General features: G+C 42.5%; 1 protein-coding gene across 4 annotated transcripts in view; it reads left to right on the top strand.

The window, feature by feature from the left end:
- Nucleotides 1-18868, top strand: part of PSD1 (phosphatidylserine decarboxylase 1) — a 109807-nt gene that overhangs the window by 19546 nt on the left and 71393 nt on the right. For all 4 annotated transcript variants that reach the window (XM_087666935.1, XM_087666932.1, XM_087666937.1 and 1 more), the window contains 4 exons: nucleotides 13868-13956; nucleotides 14070-14123; nucleotides 14575-14640; nucleotides 14727-14787. In XM_087666935.1, coding sequence (XP_087523061.1) covers nucleotides 13868-13956; nucleotides 14070-14123; nucleotides 14575-14640; nucleotides 14727-14787 — 270 coding nt within the window. The remainder of the gene's footprint in view (nucleotides 1-13867; nucleotides 13957-14069; nucleotides 14124-14574; nucleotides 14641-14726; nucleotides 14788-18868) is intronic.

The following is an 18868-nucleotide window of genomic DNA, read 5'->3' as shown; positions in this document are numbered from 1 at the left end:
TCTTGAATAAGTTGCCCAACAAGTATTTTAATTTCATTCAACACATCATCTCCCAACCTAGATTGCCAACCTTCTACGAGTTTGAGTGTCAGTTCTTGCGTTACGCAAGGCTGTATGATCAAGTCCACAAAAAATCCTCATCACAGCCTTATTCAGAGCAGAGGGGGTTGGTTGCCTCTTCTTCGGGAGAGGGACAACCACAAGTGGCAAGAACTCGCTAGATGCGAAGGCAAGCCAATCAAAGGGTGACTCCTCTTCCTCAGATGGAACCAAAGAATCTAGATCTATCTAGCAGCAACTCCCTAAGAAAAACCGATTTTGCACACATTGCCAGAGAGCAGGCCATGTGGACGAGGAGTGTCGCTCCAAGGCCCAAGATCTTCTACCTAAAAAGCCTCTGCAGACCGTTGTGATTGCACAGTCCAGTGGGGCTACGCCCTCCGCTCTTGCTTCATCTGCTCCTTCAGTACCCGTTGTTGCTGCTGTTGGACATGTGGCTCGAGTACAGCCTCAGCGGCCTATCTCTTTCACTACCCGTGAGGGATTGGCTGATTGGTCTACAGGTTCGGATCCCATTGCACTTCATGCATCCATCTCACCTTCCTCTCCACCTCGTCAGGCGTTCCCTTGGCAGAGCCCTACTACTAGACATACGTGATGGTAGCCACCTTCTTCGTCTCGCATGCCTCTAGGCCCTTTCGGATACCCTAGGTCAGTCTAGCATTCATTTTTCGCACTCTTAGAGTCAGACCCATAAGATTCATTATCCTTAGGTTTTCCATTTTTTTGTCTTCCCTTGCATTTACTCACACACATACACATTCATTGCATTTATTTTGAGTTAGATTTTCTTTCTATTTTGTTTTGCTTTGGAGCATCTCACTACTAATCTCTATGTTTGCACATTCTTATCTCTTTTGCAAGGTTTTGTCTTTCAGTGTAGGGCTAACTTGCAGATTGCTTTGGTTCTCCCTGGGCTAGAGACGTGGGGATGCGCACCGTTCCTTTCATGGTTTCATCATCTTAGGAGTGCTTGCTCTTCTTCCAGCATGGCGCTTTTCCCTTCCGAGGCGGATCATGCAACATCTCTCTCGATGCTATCATGGCGGTGACTTCTACCTTGCTCTTCTAGCGGGGTGCTTTATCCACTTCATCTTCTTTCATTCCTTATGGTTCTCGGCACCATATGAAGACCGATATCATGCTTCTCTTCCTTCTTCGGCATCTACATCCAGGTTGAGAGGGGATTCCTACCCTTCTTGGTATTCTACAAGCTTCAGCACTTTGTCTTCGACATCGGCTTCTTTCTTCTGTTGTATCTTACCCTTTGCATTGCATGATTACATTATCCTTTTACAAGGGCGCTTGGGTAAGCGAACAATTTTCCCACGAGGGACACTTTCCAAGTGGCACCTGCTGCATGAGCATTCTTCAGCATGTAGCATACTTTGCATCTCATTGTGCAGAGCACCACTTGTGCGGATCCTGAGTTGTTTCCACTGGCGGTTGTTTTTACCACACCACCATCCTTCTTCATCACATGGATACCTCATCACTTATTTTTCCTCGTCATCGACACCCTGAGTGGATGGGTTAGCTTGTACTGTTTTGTGATGTGTTGGGTGTACCCTCTCTACTCCCGTCTTCTGGGTTACTTTTTCTCAATTGGCCGCATTCCATCAAATTTACTTCACTTATTCAAAAAAAATATCCATGTAGTTCCATCCGCCTTTGTAGGGCTTGGTAGGCCACTGGGCAGCCGACGTGCACCCTTTGTCCAATGCCCTGTCCTCTTTGGGGTGACTACTTAGATTTCCTTGGTAAGATAACCATCGCCTCTGTAGTCTTGGTAGGCCACTGGGCAGCCAACATGCACCCTTTGTCCGATGCCTTGGCTGCTTTGGGGTGGGACGCCTTGGGGTACATAAACATCACAATGGTTGGCCTAACCTTTCAGCTCAATTTTGGGCCTGAGAGGGGGCGTTGAGCTAAAATATGCATTACTTGCTGTTTAGCCTCTTAAACAACCCCAAGACACACTAAAAATGCTCTTTTAGAGTAAAACCCTAAAACAGGGAGCGGTTCGAGAGAGTTCAATGGAAACCCTAAAAAGGGGAGTGGTTCGAGAGAGTTTAGTGGAAACCCTAATTTTTGGGGCGCCCTTCCACATCTATAAATAGACAGGCTGCCCCCATTCAGCTATCATCCTTGTTTGCAGGTTACACCAGCCCACACACCCTCTGTTGTTGTTGGCACCTAGTTTCCAGCCTTCAGCCCGCCTCCATCTGCTGTCCAGCCATCATCGACTGCAGCCACATTATCTTCAGCGTGTCCATTGCTGTAGGTGACAGCTCTCAGCTGCTGGCGACTGCTCCAGACTATGCTAGATTGCTGTTCAGCTTGCTGTCCATCATCTCCAAGGTCAGCCAGCTTGCGTTTTCAGCTTTGTAGGCCCTAACACTCTCAAACACTGTTTCAGCTTGCTGTTTACAGCAGACTGTGCACAGTTTTCAGCCTCTGATCGGTGGTACACTGCTGGGTTTACCAGTTTCGAGCCTCCAGACTGCTGTGTTTTTGTGACCCGCCTGTTGCCATTCACTATTCAGCACTCCTATACTCTGATTGGTGGTCATAGACTTGGGATCCGTCTTTGGTGGACGTCACACTCCAACATTGCTCTGCCCTTGAGCACACTGTACACTCTTACATTCATTTACAACATTCATTCACTTCAAAGTTGTGTTCTCTCTCTCCCTTCTTTTGTTTGTGTTTGAGTTTTGAGTTTTGCATTTAGGGTTTGAGTTTTGCCCTCTATGTCTGTGGCAGTCTCTTTGTGTTTTTGTCGTGGTCGTACACTTTTTGTGTCCTCAGTGCAAACCCTAGCAGTTTCCTTCACAGGTGGTCTTCTTTGCAGATTGCTCAACTATGTTCTCACTTTTAGGTGATGATACTATGTGAGAGTGTGCAACAAAAAAGGAACACGGACATAGTGAGAAGGGAGGAGAAAGAGAATAGGAAGAAGAAGGAAGAAATTTGTAGTGACTAAAAATGAATGCCGAATACAAAGGGAGGACTAATCGTCTCTGCACGCAGCTTAATCTCTTGAGATGCAATGTATTTGAGTATGTTGCAGTGGGAGCAGTATTTGCCTTTGGTAGAGTTTACATACAATACACATTGTATAGTTTCATTAGCAAAGCTCCATGAGGTTGTGGAAGGTGGTAAGAAAGTACCTTCTATTTCGCATATGCAAGACAAGATCTTTGAGGTTGATTGATATGGAGAAAACATGGATGCAACCTATGCAAAGGTTAAATATGCTTGTTAAAGGTCTCAGGAAAAGCAAAAAAAGGCAGTTGATTACAATAGACATGCTTTTAGTTTGTAGAGAGAGATTATGTTTTATTGGGCTTTGAAAAGGCAAGGCTGAAAAGGATAAAAGGTAGAGAGAGGTTGTATCCAAGCTGAGTATGAGATACTATGAGTCCTTTCAAGTGTTGGAGAAGATTAGCAATGTTGCTTATAGGCTGAGATTGTCTCCCCACTGGTGGATACATAATGCCTTTCATGTGAGCTTGTTGAGGCCTTTTCATGATGATGTGCTTGAGGATGGATTTGCTGAAATTCACTCAGAGGTTGAGAAGTTGGATGAGGTTTGGGTATCAAACAAATTTTGGCACTGAAAGAGTATCCATAAGGAATTTGGTGAAGTTTCAGAACTATTCACCAATGGATGCTAAGTGGATGACTTGGCAGACCATCCTCGGTTATTGTAGCTTTACCTTGAGGCTTTTTGGTTAGAGCCGTTTGGATCAAGCTTAATAAAGTTCAATAGAGTAGGTATCCAAGGCATTGCGTGATGCTTAAGGGGGAGGTAGCACTCTCACTCCTCTAGTGATGGGCGACTCTTTGTTGAGCTAAAAGGCGCTTTATAGAAGTTGATTAGCATTTCTAAATAGTCCCAAAACAAGCTTAATTAATGAAAAACACAAATTTGATGTGCGGTTCAAGAGAGTTTCAATGGTTCCTCAAAACCCTACTTTTAGGAGCACCCTTCAACATCTTTAAATAGATAGGTTGCCCACCATTCGGACTTATCTCTTTCGTATAAGTTTTCATCCTTGTATGTAGATCTCAGTCATTAGTTTCCCACCATGTGGTGGTCCAGGCTTTGCGGTTGCTGCCATCACCTCATTTGCTCCTCTATTGTAACGTCCTACTGCCGTATTTTACGTGGTGTTTTACTATGGTCTATTGTTGCTGCGTTTTCTTGCTTTGCCCATATCATCAAGCATCATCCTCTGTAGTTGCCTCAGTCTCCTCACACTCTAGTGATCAATATTCGGTGATTCTCTTACTTTATTACTCCAACTAGTGGTCAGCGCTAGGGATCTGTCTCTGGTGGATGTTACTCTCGATACTTCATTGCTTTGTCCTTGGGCATTCTGTACACTCTTGCATTCACTTACAGTGTTCATTCACTTCAGAGTTTCTTCTCTCTATGTTTGTCTCTATGTTTGAGTTGTGCGTTTTGCGTTTAGGGTTTGAGTTTTGCTTGTCTCTATTTGAGTCTTTATGTTTCATTCTTGGTTGTAGATGCTGTTTTTCCTCAGTGCAAACCCTAACATATCTTCACACTCTTGTGTATAGTAGATCTCAAATGTATTCAGCATGGATCCATGATATTGTGCTGACAATATGTTTACCATGAGGTTACTATTCAGTGTACTAGTCGTTGTAGTTGATATGCGATAGGTGTTTTACTCACAACTTTAAAATTATACATGTTCTCAATGGTATTTAGTTGGTTTTGTGGACAACAACATGTTTTATGAATGCCATTGATAGTTCAGCCATGGTTTATGCTCAGTTTATGCTTTGTCATGGTTGTTTGACCAAACTAGTTGAGATATGCTAATGGGAAATGCATTCTATGAACTTCTGGCAGCAGTTTTGGATTCTTTATGAGTCTCATGCTATATTTATACTGGTTGAAAATTTCCAGCAAGTGTTCGGTATTAGCATGATCAAGCAACAATGTCCAATATTGTTCTTATTGTGATGCCTTTTGGAAAATTCGAGTGCACTATGTTTTGCTTGTGCACATTTCAGTGCAATTGAGGACGATTGCAAGGATTTCAAGGGGGTGGTTTATCATGAGGACTTGAAATTTTAATGCTTTGTTTGGCATTTGTTTAAAAGATAATCAAATCTGCAAATGTGACTTGTACATGTGAGGTGTGGGTTAGTTATTTCACAATGTGGACCCAAAATCCGAAGATATTAGTTAGTACCAATGGTAAAAGTTGCAATAAGTTATGAGTGATAGATATTAGGTGGTACTCTATGTTAGATTTTGGCCTAGATTAATTTATTGGTGATTAATTTGAGTAGTGACATTAGAGACTAGGCATTAATTAATTAATTAATTAATGTTGATCTAAGGGCTAATAACAGTGCAAGGATACTTGGGAGACAAATTGGCCAAGGCAATTTAATTATTGGCTACTGAAATGATTTTTTGACACTAATATAATTATTAAATTAGTTTTCAGAATTAATGTTTTGAAAAGTATTTTAATAAGCTTGATAATATTGAAAAATGGGATTAGAAGGTTGTTGCATGGCAATACTTGTTCATGCAAGTGGGAAAAAGGTTTTTGAGATTGAGAGAGAGAGAGAGAGAGAGAGAGAGAGAGAGAGAGAGAGAGAGAGAGAGAGAGAAGGCTGCCATTGTTGTAGTTGATAGGAGACCCTCTAGGAGTTGATGACATGGCCATAAGAGACTACAGGAGTTGGTGACAAGGGTTTGAGGGTTGTTTTATCTAGATAACATCATATTCGAGGTGTTCCATTAGTGGAGATAGGTTTCATGGTTGGCTAGATAGGGCAGTAGTTGATTTCTTCAATTTTTTTGGATGGAAGTCTAAGTTTTCTATCTTTAACATTCTCTCTCATCCTCCCTCAGTAATTTCAACAAAATCAAGCATTGGAGGTAGAGATTTTGACTACTCTTTGTTGTAAACTCTTATTTACAGTAGAACTTAGGGTTTGATAGGCACCTTGGCATGTGTGCTCAGAATTGAGGGTCTAAGATTTAAATTTCAACAATTGAAATTGAGGAATTTTAGGGAGATTCAAGAGGCTGGTTAGTGAATCTCAAATTTGGGGCTAAATTTGTCTTGCAAGGAGTAGAGTGAAGGCCAATCCCTGAGCAAACCAAGGGGTAAATTGATGTGAAGGCTTGCTAAATGGTCATTTTTGAACAGTAGTGAGCTCTCAAGGGATACTGTAATGGCTTTGGTGACTCTTCATATCAGGCATACCTCTTGGGGGGGGCATCCACAATCAAGGGAGGATTGTTGAGGATTATTCATTGTAATTCTAATGTACTATTGAGAGAGAGAGAGAGAGAGAGAGAGAGAGAGAGAGAGAGTGTGTGTGTGTGTGTGTGTATGAGAGAGAGCCAATTTTCTATTGGGAGGTGGTGTGATTTTGAATAAGCCTTGGCTTGGTTGGGTGTTTTGAAAATAAAATTTGCAAACCTTAATAGGGGCACTTTGAAGATGCGAAGTTGGTTCCCATGTTCATTCATGTGCATCATAGCTCTTCTAATGGACAAGATATTATAATCTATCTCTTGAAATTTTGGAATCCAAGATTTTGTCTATTTCATATTCTTGGATATAATCAATTATGATTGGAGGTGATAGCTTTGGTATTCTTCTAGGGATACTAGATATATAACATGTCTCCAAGAAAGTGGCACTTGGATTAGCAGAGGAGATTAGAGAGTCTCAATTGTATTCCATCCGTTTGAAAATGAAGATAAAGAAATACTGCAAGGGGTGCGAGTTTTGGGGCTAGTAGGCCACCCATTGTTCAAGATTAAAGTCGCATTTCAATTTCTTTGACTTAATTTGCGTATTGTAATTATTGTTAAATCAGGTCATTACCACCCTCTTGAAGAAGGAAGGTCGGTTTCAATAACTTTAAAGGGGCCTCCTTTGATGAGGCCAGTATATCCATTCATCAATTAAGTAAGTGATCGGGTTCTAGGTTCAATCAATATGCTATCTCCTCTTATAGTGTGCTCTTACTTGGATCCTTTGTCTAGAGCAATTGAAGAACCTTGCCTGACCCAAGTCGCCTTTGTCACGGGGTCATGAACTTAATGGCCTTTGGATAATTAAGTTGGGCATGTGTTGTGCACATGTGAGATTGAGTTGCATGTGGGTTACAATGATAGACAACCCTATTTGAGGTGGTGGGGGACAATAGTAGAAGGTGTTTGGGCACATTGCGGGTGGTACTTGGAGATAGATTTTGGTCAGAGATTGAATAGCCACTTGGGAATGATGACTTTTTGGTGTTTGGGGGGTTAGAGAATTAGATCATTTAATGTCTTGGAACTAAGGTTTGTGGAAGTTTCAACACTTTCATGCTCATAGAGGTCAGAAATTTAAGTGAACTCTACAAATATGCTAAGTTAAGCCATAACTAAATATTGTATGTAAATAGTCCCTTAATGGTTTAAAACTTAGGGGTTTTAAGGTGGAACTACTTTAGTTCTTGTTTCATTGTATTATTTTACACATTTTTCTTTATCTCTTTACATCCACCACATTCCTCCTCCTTGCTTTGTGATGGATGCTCACGTATAATTTAACGAATGGATCCATAAGACTCTCTTTGCCAGCCAAGGTGACAAGATCTTTGAGGTCTTCTCAAAGAACTTCAACCTGGCCAATACTTGGGTAGAGCCAAGTATTTTTCATTTCATTGGATTGGTAATGGCTGGAAATTCAGTCTAGAGGTTGAGTTTTGCATGGGCAGGCTGCCACTTGGCATTCATCCATGACCATGCAAGGCTGGAAAGGGATTGAAAGGGCATACCGCAGTTCTGGGGGCAGAGACAGCAGCTGAAGGTCAGTCCGGGGGTGATTGACAGCAACTGATGTGCAATTTGGAGCATTAGACAGCATGAAAACCCTAATTTACAGCAGGCAACCTGATTTGTGGCAGCATCAGGGGCTGGTGACTGGTGTACAAGCACTGTATGGGGCTGGCAACAGCATTAAACACATCAATTCAGGCACAGGACCAGTTTGGAGCATAATTTGATAAAGGTGACTGATATTTGGTCATCATTCTAGGCTTGAAATCACTGCTAGTCACTATTTGGGGTCAACAAATGAGAGTTTTCTCTCTCTTACTGCTTCCCTATCCTCTTGGCTTGGTGCATGTGCAAATTGGTGAAGAAAATTGATGATTAGACCCTCAATCTTGGACTTTTGGGATTTTGTTGATCCTAGGTTTGTTTGCCACATTAATGCCTTTGTTGTTATCAGCCCCTGAGAGGGTTGAGCATGTTCCGGTCAAAACTCATGCTGAAAATCAGTGAATTCAGCAGCCTGTCAATGCTGATTTACAGCCTGATTTTCCATGTTTAATCAGGCTGAATATTACTATGCAGAGACCGAAGTGAAGGCTGCTTTTCGGGAAACCAAAACAGTGCTATAGACAAAGAGAATGTATTATTCATAGGGACATAAAGATGTAGGGCAATAGATTTTGGAGTTCCTAGGAGTTGACTAGCCTGGCAATATCACCTACCATTTCATTTGGCTGACTGCAGGAAATCGGTCTGACATGATTTCTAGTTGGTGAGTTATTGGTCAGCAGGCAGTTTGATAGCTGGTCAGATTTGTCCGTGTAGGCTGCGATACATTGAGGGTATGAACTTCCTCTACAAGCTGTTAGAGGTAGAGTCATCCCCTGGACAGGCTGTGTTAGGGTTTCTGCACAGTACAACAGTATACAGCATACGACAGAGGACACGTCAGCAGCAGGATGCCACGTCAGCACAGCTGCAGTTGGCGGGCCTATTTTCTGGCTATAAATAGCCAGTTGGTGACACACTCAGTCATTCATTCATTTCAGATTCTGGTCTTGAGATCTATTGGCTGAGACAGACTGTGCAGTCGGACAGTTTTTAATTGTTTTTTACTGCAGTCGGCTGGTTGCATTTAATGCAGCCGACCTGGTGCTGGTATTTCCTATTTTCTGGCTATAAATAGCCAATTGGTGACACACTCAGTCATTCGTTCATTTCAGATTCTGGTCTTGAGATCTATTGGCTGAGACAGACTGTGCTCGGGCTGACGGAGATTGAGGTCATCAAGTCGGAGACACACGCAGATATTTCCTCTGCCCCCGTGTATATTTCTGCACTCTTATACAGCATACTACACTGCAGATTTTCTGCGTTTACACTGTCTCCTTTTCTCTCTCTCTCTCTCCTCTCTGTGTTCACTCTCTCTCAGTCTTTGTCCTATGCTTCTGCATCGCTGCACTCTAACATGGTATCGGAGCGGTGAAGATGGACTGGCTGAGGGCTGAACCTATTTGAAGAGGAGATTTCAGCGCGACACAAGACTGTGTTTCTAGGATTCGAGGGTGAGCGAGAGAGCTACGCATTGGATCAAGGCTGAAGCAAGCATGGGCGTGCGGGAAAGGAGTCCAATCGGTGAATTTGTTGCAGGTTATTGTTGTTCGAAGGGGAGAAAGGCTGCGTTTGAGGCCTTCCATTGCAGATTTTACATTTTCATCGCCTCTGGCGGGTAAAGAAGGTTTGGGCAAGGGAGGAACCAGCTCTAAAAGGTTGCGTTTTCATAGTCAGAGGGGGTTGATTTTGCGTTTGTGCAAGTATTGCAGGTTAACATGTCTACAGAGACTGATTTGGAGTTCCAGGCGATCATGGAGAGGAAGGTGCCTGTCCTACCGGCTCTTCCATCGGATCAAAAGCTTGATGGTGACAATTACCGCATGTGGCGGGTGATGATGTTGGCCATTTTGGAGTCTCATGATTCAGTGGAACTGGTGATGGAGGAGATTAACAGGCCCTCGGTGAGGGATGAGTCGAAACTCTCTTCCAATGGTCGTGCGGAGTTGACCAGGGCCCAGTCTCATTGGGACAAACTGAATGCTAGGATTCGATCTTTTCTGTTTCTGTCTTGCACTACAGCCGTGATAGCTCACATCGAGCACTTGACGGTGGCTCGAGAGATATGACTGGAGCTTGATCAGATGTACAACCGGATGACCTTGGTGAAAAGGGTTTCTTTGAAGGTGCAGATGTGGACCTTGTTCGTGAATAAGTCTTTTTCGCTCGGGAACACATCAACAAGCTTCGGCAGCTTCAGATGCAGGTTTAAAATGCGGGAAAGCCTATTTCCTCCGAAGACATGGCGATCACTTTACTGTCCCAGTTGCCGCTATGATTCGGTACTTTTTTTTCCGCTCTTATTGCATCAGGGCCGGAGTTGACTCTAAGGTGGGAAGAGTTGGTTCCTATGGTCTTGGACCAAGAGGAACAGTTGAAGGGACAGAATGCTTTCAAATTGGAGGCTTTGGTTGGTCAAGCCTCTCAGAAGAAGGGGAAAGACCAAAAGAAGAAGAAGGAGGATAACAAATCCAAGAAGGACAATGAGAAGGAATCGACTTGCCATATTTGTGGAAAGACCTGTCATTGGAAGAAGGATTGCCCCGACAAAGACAAGAAGGATACCAAGAAGAAGGACATGAAGGATTTTGGAGCGGTGGCTGCACCCTTAACAACTGCTTTTCTATACTTAGCAGTCATTAAGGACTCTACACTGAAGGCGTCTGATGCTGCGATGATAGCTCCTCAGGCTCGTGAGTGGATCGTGGACAATGGTGTCTCCCGGCACATGACTCCTTCCCTAGGGATTTCTTATCCTGTAGGTACAGATGCTTTCGATCTGGTTCTTGGAGGTTGGAGTGACTCGGATTGGGCTGGCAATGTGGACCACCGACGGTTTACTACAGGCTACTGTTTTACCTTGGGTACAGGTGTTATCTCTTGGAGTAGCAAGAAGCAGCACATGGTAGCCCTTTCTTCTATTGAGGCGGAGTATTAGGCTGCGTCTTCCACCACATGTGAGGTTGTGTGCTTTGGAGATTGTTGGAGGAGCTTGGCTGCCCCCAGACTCCTCCTACTCTTCTGCGGTGCGACAATGAGAGTTGCATTGCCTTGGTGCGGAATCTTGTATTCCATGCCCAGATGAAGCACATTGAGATCCAGTATCACTTCATTTGGGAGAAGCTTTTGGATGGGACCATTGATGTGGAGTACTGCAAGACAGAGGATAATCTTGCAGATTTGTTGACGAAGGCGTTTCCCCAGGCTTTACTTCGTCAGCATTCCAGATCCCTTAGTCTGATGCCTCTTCCAAGATATGAGAAGGGGTGTTAGAGGTAGAGTCATCCCTTGGACAGGCTGTGTTAGGGTTTCTACACAGTACAATAGTATACAACATACGGCAGAGGACACGTCAACAGCAGGATGCCACGTCAGCACAGCTGCAGTTTGCAGTCGGACAGTTTTTTATTGTTTTTTACTGCAGTCGGCTGCATTTAATGCAGCCGACCTGGTGCCAGTATTTCCTATTTCTTGGCTATAAATAGCCAGTTGGTGACACACGCAGTCATTCATTCATTTCAGATTCTGGTCTTGAGATTTGTTGGTTGAGATAGACTGTGCTCGGGCTGACGGAGATCGAGGTCATCAAGTCGGAGACACACGGAGATATTTCCTCTGCCCCCGTGTATATTTCTGCACTCTTATACAGCATACTACACTGCAGATTTTCTGCGTTTACACTGTCTCCTCTCTCTCTCTCTTCTCTCTGTGTTCACTCTTTCTTAGTCTTTGTCCTACGCTTTTGCATCGCTGCACTCTGATACAAGCATCATGTTACTGCCTACAGGTAGAAGAGGCAATCTTTGTGGACGATTTAATGGAATTGTTACCGCCTACAGGTAGAAGAGGCAATCTTTGTGGACGATTTAATGGAATTGTGATTTTGAAGGGGCTGCATAACACATGGATTTTTCTTGCTTGGCATCTAGAGGTGTAGAAGTGCGGTCACTCTGGACAAGGTAGTTGACTACCAAGAGCTTTTCAATAGCAAAGTAGCTTGGCTATGATAGGGTTTCTACAACATGGGTGAGATATGGAGAGCTAGATAGGACTCAGGGAATGTTTGTAGGGTTTCTTGAGGGCTTGGGAGGTATGGAGAAGAACCCTTCGGATGGTCTGCCATGATAGAACTGAGACTATGGTAATTACTTGCAGGGTAGTAGCTTACCCAACATGTGGATATGAGGATTTTCACGGGAGTCACTCCTTTCACATTGTTGGGTAGTTGTTTAGCAATATTACCATGCTAGAGTATTCACAGGTAGAGTGGATTGAGGGCCATTGCAACATATGGGAGCTGATTGCTAGCATTATTACTAATTTACTTGGTTCATTTGGATAGGGAGGTGGAGACATGCCATTGTTCTACATGATATCTCTACTATAGAGACTCTCTATAGTAATTGGACAAAGACTCACTGTTCTAACATATATCATGAAGTTGTGGTTCAACGTTGTGATGCTAATCATTATTTTTCAGCGAGCATGCTCGATTGTCCTAGTCTTTGGAGGAATCTCAGCTTCTATCATGACATGGTGGAGTGGTGATCATGCATATGAAGGTGAAGAGATGGAGTGGTTGGCATAGTGTCACATATGAAGGAAAGGAAGATACGCAATACATGCTGCTACTTTGTGTGGTGGATATCATGGTCTTGCTTGACGGAGCACGAGACCATATACATGTCTACATTATATGTATTCACTCAGGGCCTATTGATGGTCGAGTGAATGGTTCTTCTTGGCTCTAGTGATGCTGCATACTCTCACATGCTCCTAGCCAGAAGGGGCAAGTGTGAGGGTGGAGAGTGGGGATATTGATGTTCTTTCATTATTGGTGAATGGATTTATTGTGTGCCGTCAAGTTAACATATGCTAGTGATCCAAACCTTGGACTAGTGTGTCCATTACTAAGCTCATGTTGGGACGAGTAACATGATGTGTTCATGTGGTCTTGGATGAGTGGACCCAAAGGGCATGCATATGCTCTAGCGGAGAAATCTTGGTATCACAATGAGCTATCCATGGAGCTTGTGTGGCTGTAGGAGGTGCAAGGTGCCAGCTCAACTGCTTTGCTTTCAGAGAGGGATTATGGCATTTGGATTTCTTCTTCAGGATGCTTTCTTACTGAGGCAAACCTAGTAGAGTGCATGCTGCTGGAGTATCCATGGTGCATCCTAGGTGCTCTTGTTCATTGCTTGTTCATCCATGCTTTGAGAGAGGGTGTTAGAAGTGGTCATATTACAGGTTCACAGGTGCCCACAGCCTAATTTATGGGCACTCTCTTTATTCTTTATTTGGTAATTGGCAAGTCTATTTTGTGGTAGGACAACTCCTTTATTTTTGTGTATAAAAGGAGGGAGTGTGGCCACAGTCCATTATCTAGTCTATTCAAGTACTTGTAGATTCTTGGTGTGAAGAGAGGGAGCTTATGGAGTGTGTGAGCTGGTGCTCAACCATTGTACTCTTGTCATAATGGATTCCTATTCCCGGTTTACATCTTGTCCATTGTCTCTTTCTTTGATCTTGTGTCTTTCATTTTTCCGCTTTGTGTTTCGCTTTTATAACAATTTCATCCCACCAGACTGGTGGTTTACGCAGACATTGTATCTATGATGCATACCTTATTTTGTCTACTTTGCATTTGCCTAAGGGGTTCTTTCTTTTGTATTTTGGACTTCTTTTGTTTTGAAGAAGCTGTAGGTTAATGACCCCCAGTGCCTAGGTTTTGGCACTGGCCTTGTCATGCCTTCATGACACAAACAAAAATATTACATGTGGGTTGATATGTTTTGATGATTCTGTCTTTTCTTGTAAACATTTTTGTATCATGTTGCTTAAGGTGCTGGTTATCTTTTACAGGAAATAGGATGCTTCTGCCTGGAGCAACAGTTGCTACCTTGTTGATGTTGGGTGGATTACATGTCAGGCGTCTTTATCAGGACAACAAGGCAAATTTTCCAATTTTGTGCTCATAGCAGCTCACTCAGGTTTTCCTGTTAAGTACTTACTGGATGTGAGGCTGATCTTTATGTTTGTCTCATTGTTTGTCTTGTGTTTGCAGTTGGATCAAGCAAGACAACAGGGTATAGAATTAGAATTTTCTCCTGACATCAAGGTATCAAACCTTTTGCATGCTTGTTGAGAATCAGATCTAGATGTTAAAAATCACCATGACTGGAGATTTGAGGGATCAAAGCATTAAGGTTGTTAGATTTATATTACTCAAGTCTATCAAAGCCAGCCATTAGAGATTAGGAGTTTTCTGAAGGGCCTAGTGTTGGTATGGAAAAGGTGATAGCTGATGGGCTGTGGATGTCTGAATAGCTTTCAAAGTCAATGGTTTTACTGGCTATGTCTTTGTAATATTTTTCTACTTGGCTTGTTATGATTGTATAACCGAATTGTTCTTACCAAGTGGTTTGTGTTAGCAATTCAATTTTCTAAAGGAAAAAATCTGATTCTTGCCTGCAAGGGGGTGGCTTTGAGTATCTGTCCACTACTTGCATAGACACATTTACGAACTTTTGAATAAAGAAACAATTATCTAATTTGACTTGTTTTTACAGGGAGCCTTTCTTCAAGTTCTTCCATTACGATTTCTGTCACGAGCATTTGGCTTATTGACTTCTGTGGTTTGTATCATGTTTAACTTCTTATTCATGGTGGATGAATTTGTTTGTTTTTGCAGTTGTAAATTGTATCAATGTGTCATCTACAGGAACTTCCAGTTTGGGTGCGTCCTTTTGTGTATAAGGGATATTGCCGGGCTTTTAATGCAAGTAGGCTTCTTAATTCTATTTTGTATATTGAAGTCTTTTTCTGGTTGTTAGAGACATGACCATTTATTGGAAAAGTTCAGTTCTAGTCCTAATGAACATGGCTAACCCTCGTCCTAAGGGTTGTAGTCATTGAATCGAGCAGGGCTCCTACTGTTGACTGATGACTTGAAGGTGTTTCAGTGAACATGTTAGAATGCTACCAGATTTCCTGCAGAGATATGTCAAACACCTTATTTGCTGGAAACATTTGATAGCATTGTTGATTTCGTACAGAAAGAATATGCACTCCCCTTGATAGATAATGGATGCTAACAGACTGAGGACTGGCAAACTTGGATGCCCTTTTTGATTTGGTATATATAGGTCTTCAAGTTGTGAAGTTGTGGAAACATCTGAGAGCATTGTGCATTCTGAACAAACATAAAGAGAAATATTCCAGACACGACCTACAATTGACAGCAATTGGTCATGCATGGAAAGACTAGAGGCATTTTCTGCTTGGTGTTATTTCACTTTGAACAGATAATCAAAGTATACAATATCTCTTTACTCAACTTTTGTTGATCTGGATAGGAGTTTGAGATTAGGTATATTGAGGGGAAAGCAAATAGGGTGGTTGATGCTTTGAGTAGAAGACACAAACACCACTATGTAGAATGTCAGAAGAAAGCCTCCAATGGCAAGAAGCTTGTAGCGGTGTGCTAGTGTTCCGTGTTCTTTTCTGCTACTTGCATGGTATGCAAGGGGATAGATGGGTCCAACAGTGAGGCTTGCATAACCTAGAACAAACATTCGAATAACCTTGCTAAACATTGATTCTGAGATCTCCTCTTCCTTCCATAGATACAAATACATTGCGCAAAGGATGAATGGGGGTACACTAATGAACAAGATGTGCAGAGGCAATGTTTCCCACATGGCCATTCCCATGAAACTTAGGCATCCCAGTATGAGGACAGCCAGAATGCCTTAGTAGTTGTTTGTCCAGTTCTAATATAAAACATTAAAATTGAAATTGAGAAAGATAATTTGTTAAGAATCCTTCTGAGAGAGTCTAGGTGAATTTCATTTGATCAATGGGATCTGTATTGCAATAACAGGCTTTGTGTTCCTAATGAGTGTCTCTTTAAGGATAAAACATTTGGATTATTGTTGTGATGCACTATTCTGTGCTCATGAAAAGGTTTAAAAACCTTTCTTCAGGCTTAGCTTAAAAGGTGATGTCCTTTGTTATTTTAGAGAGACTGTTTGCATTGTCAATGAGTGAAAATTGAACAACATAGGTTGTCAGGTTTATTGCAACCATTAGATATTCCTTGTAGGAAGCGGGAATCACTTTCTGTGAACTTTCTGATTGAATTGCCTACTCGTAAAGGGGGTATGTGAACCAAATTTTACATGGTGAAAATGTGCATTCAATAAGTGCCACTTGGATAGTGTCCCTTGTGGGAATATTGTTCACTTGGCCAAGTGCCCTTTACAAAGATGATAAAATCATGTAGTGCAAAGGAGAAGGTACAGTAGGGGGGAAGGCCAATGTCGAAGATAAATGCTTAAACTTGTAGAATATCATGAAAGGGTAGGAACCCCCTTTCAACCTTGGATGTTGATGCCATAGGAGGAAAAGGAGCTTGATGTTGGTCTTCGTGTGGTGCTGAGAACCTTGATGACGAAGATGAAGATGAGGATGAAGCATCTCGTCTTGAAGAGCAAGGTAGATATCACTGCTATGTTAGCATTAAGAGAGATGCTGCACGGTTTGCCTCCATGTTAGTGAAAGAGCAACTCTCCTAGGAAGATGAAACCAAAAAGAAATGGTGCGCATCCCATGTCTCCAACTAATGAAGGACCGCTGATGTAAACTTGCATGTTAGCCCTACATTGGGAAAGAAAATTGTGCAAGAGAAATTAGAATCTACAAAATAGAGGTTAGTAGTGAGATGCTCCAAAACAAAATAAAATAGAAAAGTAAACCTAAATGAAAGATGTGCAATGAATGTATGAGGAAATGTAGCAGAAGACTAAAGACCTAGAGGGATGCTAGACTAACCGAGGGTGTTTGAAGGGACCTAGAGAAGTGCTAGCCTAAGTGTGTGGCCACCAATGCGGATGGCCATTAGCAAGTTGTTGCCAAGGAAACACATGATAAGGTGGAGAAGTGTACCTAGGGTAGGCTGGGAGAGTGGAGTACACTTGGGAAGGAATCCTAGAGTGCCTACCATGGATGCGTGAAGTGTGTATAGTTGATCTAAAAGTGTGAATGGAGTGACTAGGCATGCGAATGGTGACCGCATGAGTAGCCCATAGATGAGGAATATGGATGTATGGGGCAAAGGATGAAAATCCCTGGGTGGGAGTGACCCATGGGGTGTCAGATGGCGTGTCATAAGTAGAGGATTGAAATCCTTGTGTCTAGAAGGTTGATGAGTGAGCAGGTGAGTGATCAGGGCTAGTGAAAGGGATGCCCATCACAACTATCCTAGGGTGAAAAGAAGTGCTTACTTGTGGGTATTTGGAAGGCACAATGTTAAAGGGTGGCATTTCCCCTAATGATGTACTATGGTGCAAAGAGGTAGTGAAGTGAGGGTAGGTAGAATATGGTGTGGAGAAAGAGTAAGTGCTGGAGTGGAAATGGAGAATCCAACTTCTAGTGTGCTAGATGCGGAAGTGGAGTGCAATTCGAGGTTTTGGAATGAAGAAGAGAGGAAATCAAGGTGTGGATCAAAAGAGGGTGGGATGGGAGGGATTTGAGAAGAGTGATTTACATGCTCAAATGAATTATGAAATACAAGATGCAGATATACGTAATGAAGGATCTTTGCTTTGAGAGCCTCTCTATTGAAGTTACATACGAAAATCATTTGGATCTTGCACACTAAGAGGAGAAATAGGAGAGGGTTTTGATCATACGATTCAAAGGGGCTGTACGAAAGTGACATTGGGCATGCCTGAAATGAAGAAGATGGGTTGCCAATTATCCCAAATGTCATATGTCTTCCATGATCGGAAAGGTGATTAGTCTCACCAACCAGTCGAGATATAGTAGCAAAGATCATAGGAGAGGTGTAAACTTGACTATTCGTGATCTGTAAGTACTCTTTAAACTCCTCCTTTGTTAAGTGATTGAAATTTGGAATAGGAGAAGAGAAAGAGTGTGAAGGTGAAGGTGGGGTGTGGTCTCCCTCATCAAGCCATAATGCCTCCTTAGGGTGTTCAATGATAGAGAAGCTTGATAAGGCATCGTGGGATCTTTAGAAGGAGGTGTTTGAGACAATATGAATCAGTTACGTGTTGTTCGTGTACCTGGCACAAAACCAAGCCTCCACAATATCCACAGGATACTTTTTACAAGAGCATTGACTCTAATACCATGTAAAGATATGCTAGGGTTTGCATTGAGGAAACACAAGAAGTATGACCACGATTGAAACACAAAGACTCAAAGTGATACGCAACACTCAAACCCTCAACACAAAATGCAAAATGCAAAACTCAAAATGTAAAACGCAAAATACAAACACAAAAGAAAGAGAACTCTGAAGTGAATGAATCAATGCTATAAATGAACGAGAGAATGTGCAAAATGCTCGAGGGCTCTTGTGGGAGTGGGCTAAGGGAGGTGTCAATGTGTGTTGTCTACCGAAGATGGATCCCGAATGGCTAAAGGAGGTGTTGATGTGTATTGTCCATTGAAGACGGATCCTAAATGCAGTAACCACTAGTTGGAGAAGAGATTGATGAAGAAAAGTGCCGAAAACACAAAATTGACCTAATGAAGATGATGGCAGGTGATCATCGACAACAGTGGGAGGCTAAGAGGCATTGTAGACCACGTAGCAGTAGTCATTGGGGGTTGGATAGATAGTGGAAGATGGCTGATGGGGCTGGAACCTACAAGACAAGGATGGGGCTGAACAGTGAGTGGGCAGCCTGTCTATTTATAGACATGGAAGCATCCTCCTAAATTAGGGTTTTGCATGCGGGGAACGTAAACTCTCTAAAACCATTCTTTGCTTAATGAAACTTTTGGTAATTTACTATTCTGGGGCTATTTTAAAGAGCTAATTAGTATGTAATGCAT

Source organism: Lygodium microphyllum, chromosome 25, assembly GCF_053477565.2.
Source record: "Lygodium microphyllum isolate KBCC chromosome 25, Lygodium_microphyllum_v1.1.10, whole genome shotgun sequence".
NCBI classification, from domain to species: Eukaryota; Viridiplantae; Streptophyta; class Polypodiopsida; order Schizaeales; family Lygodiaceae; genus Lygodium; species Lygodium microphyllum.
Note: the sequence above shows the minus strand (reverse complement) of the source record. Positions and strands in the feature narration are given on the sequence as shown.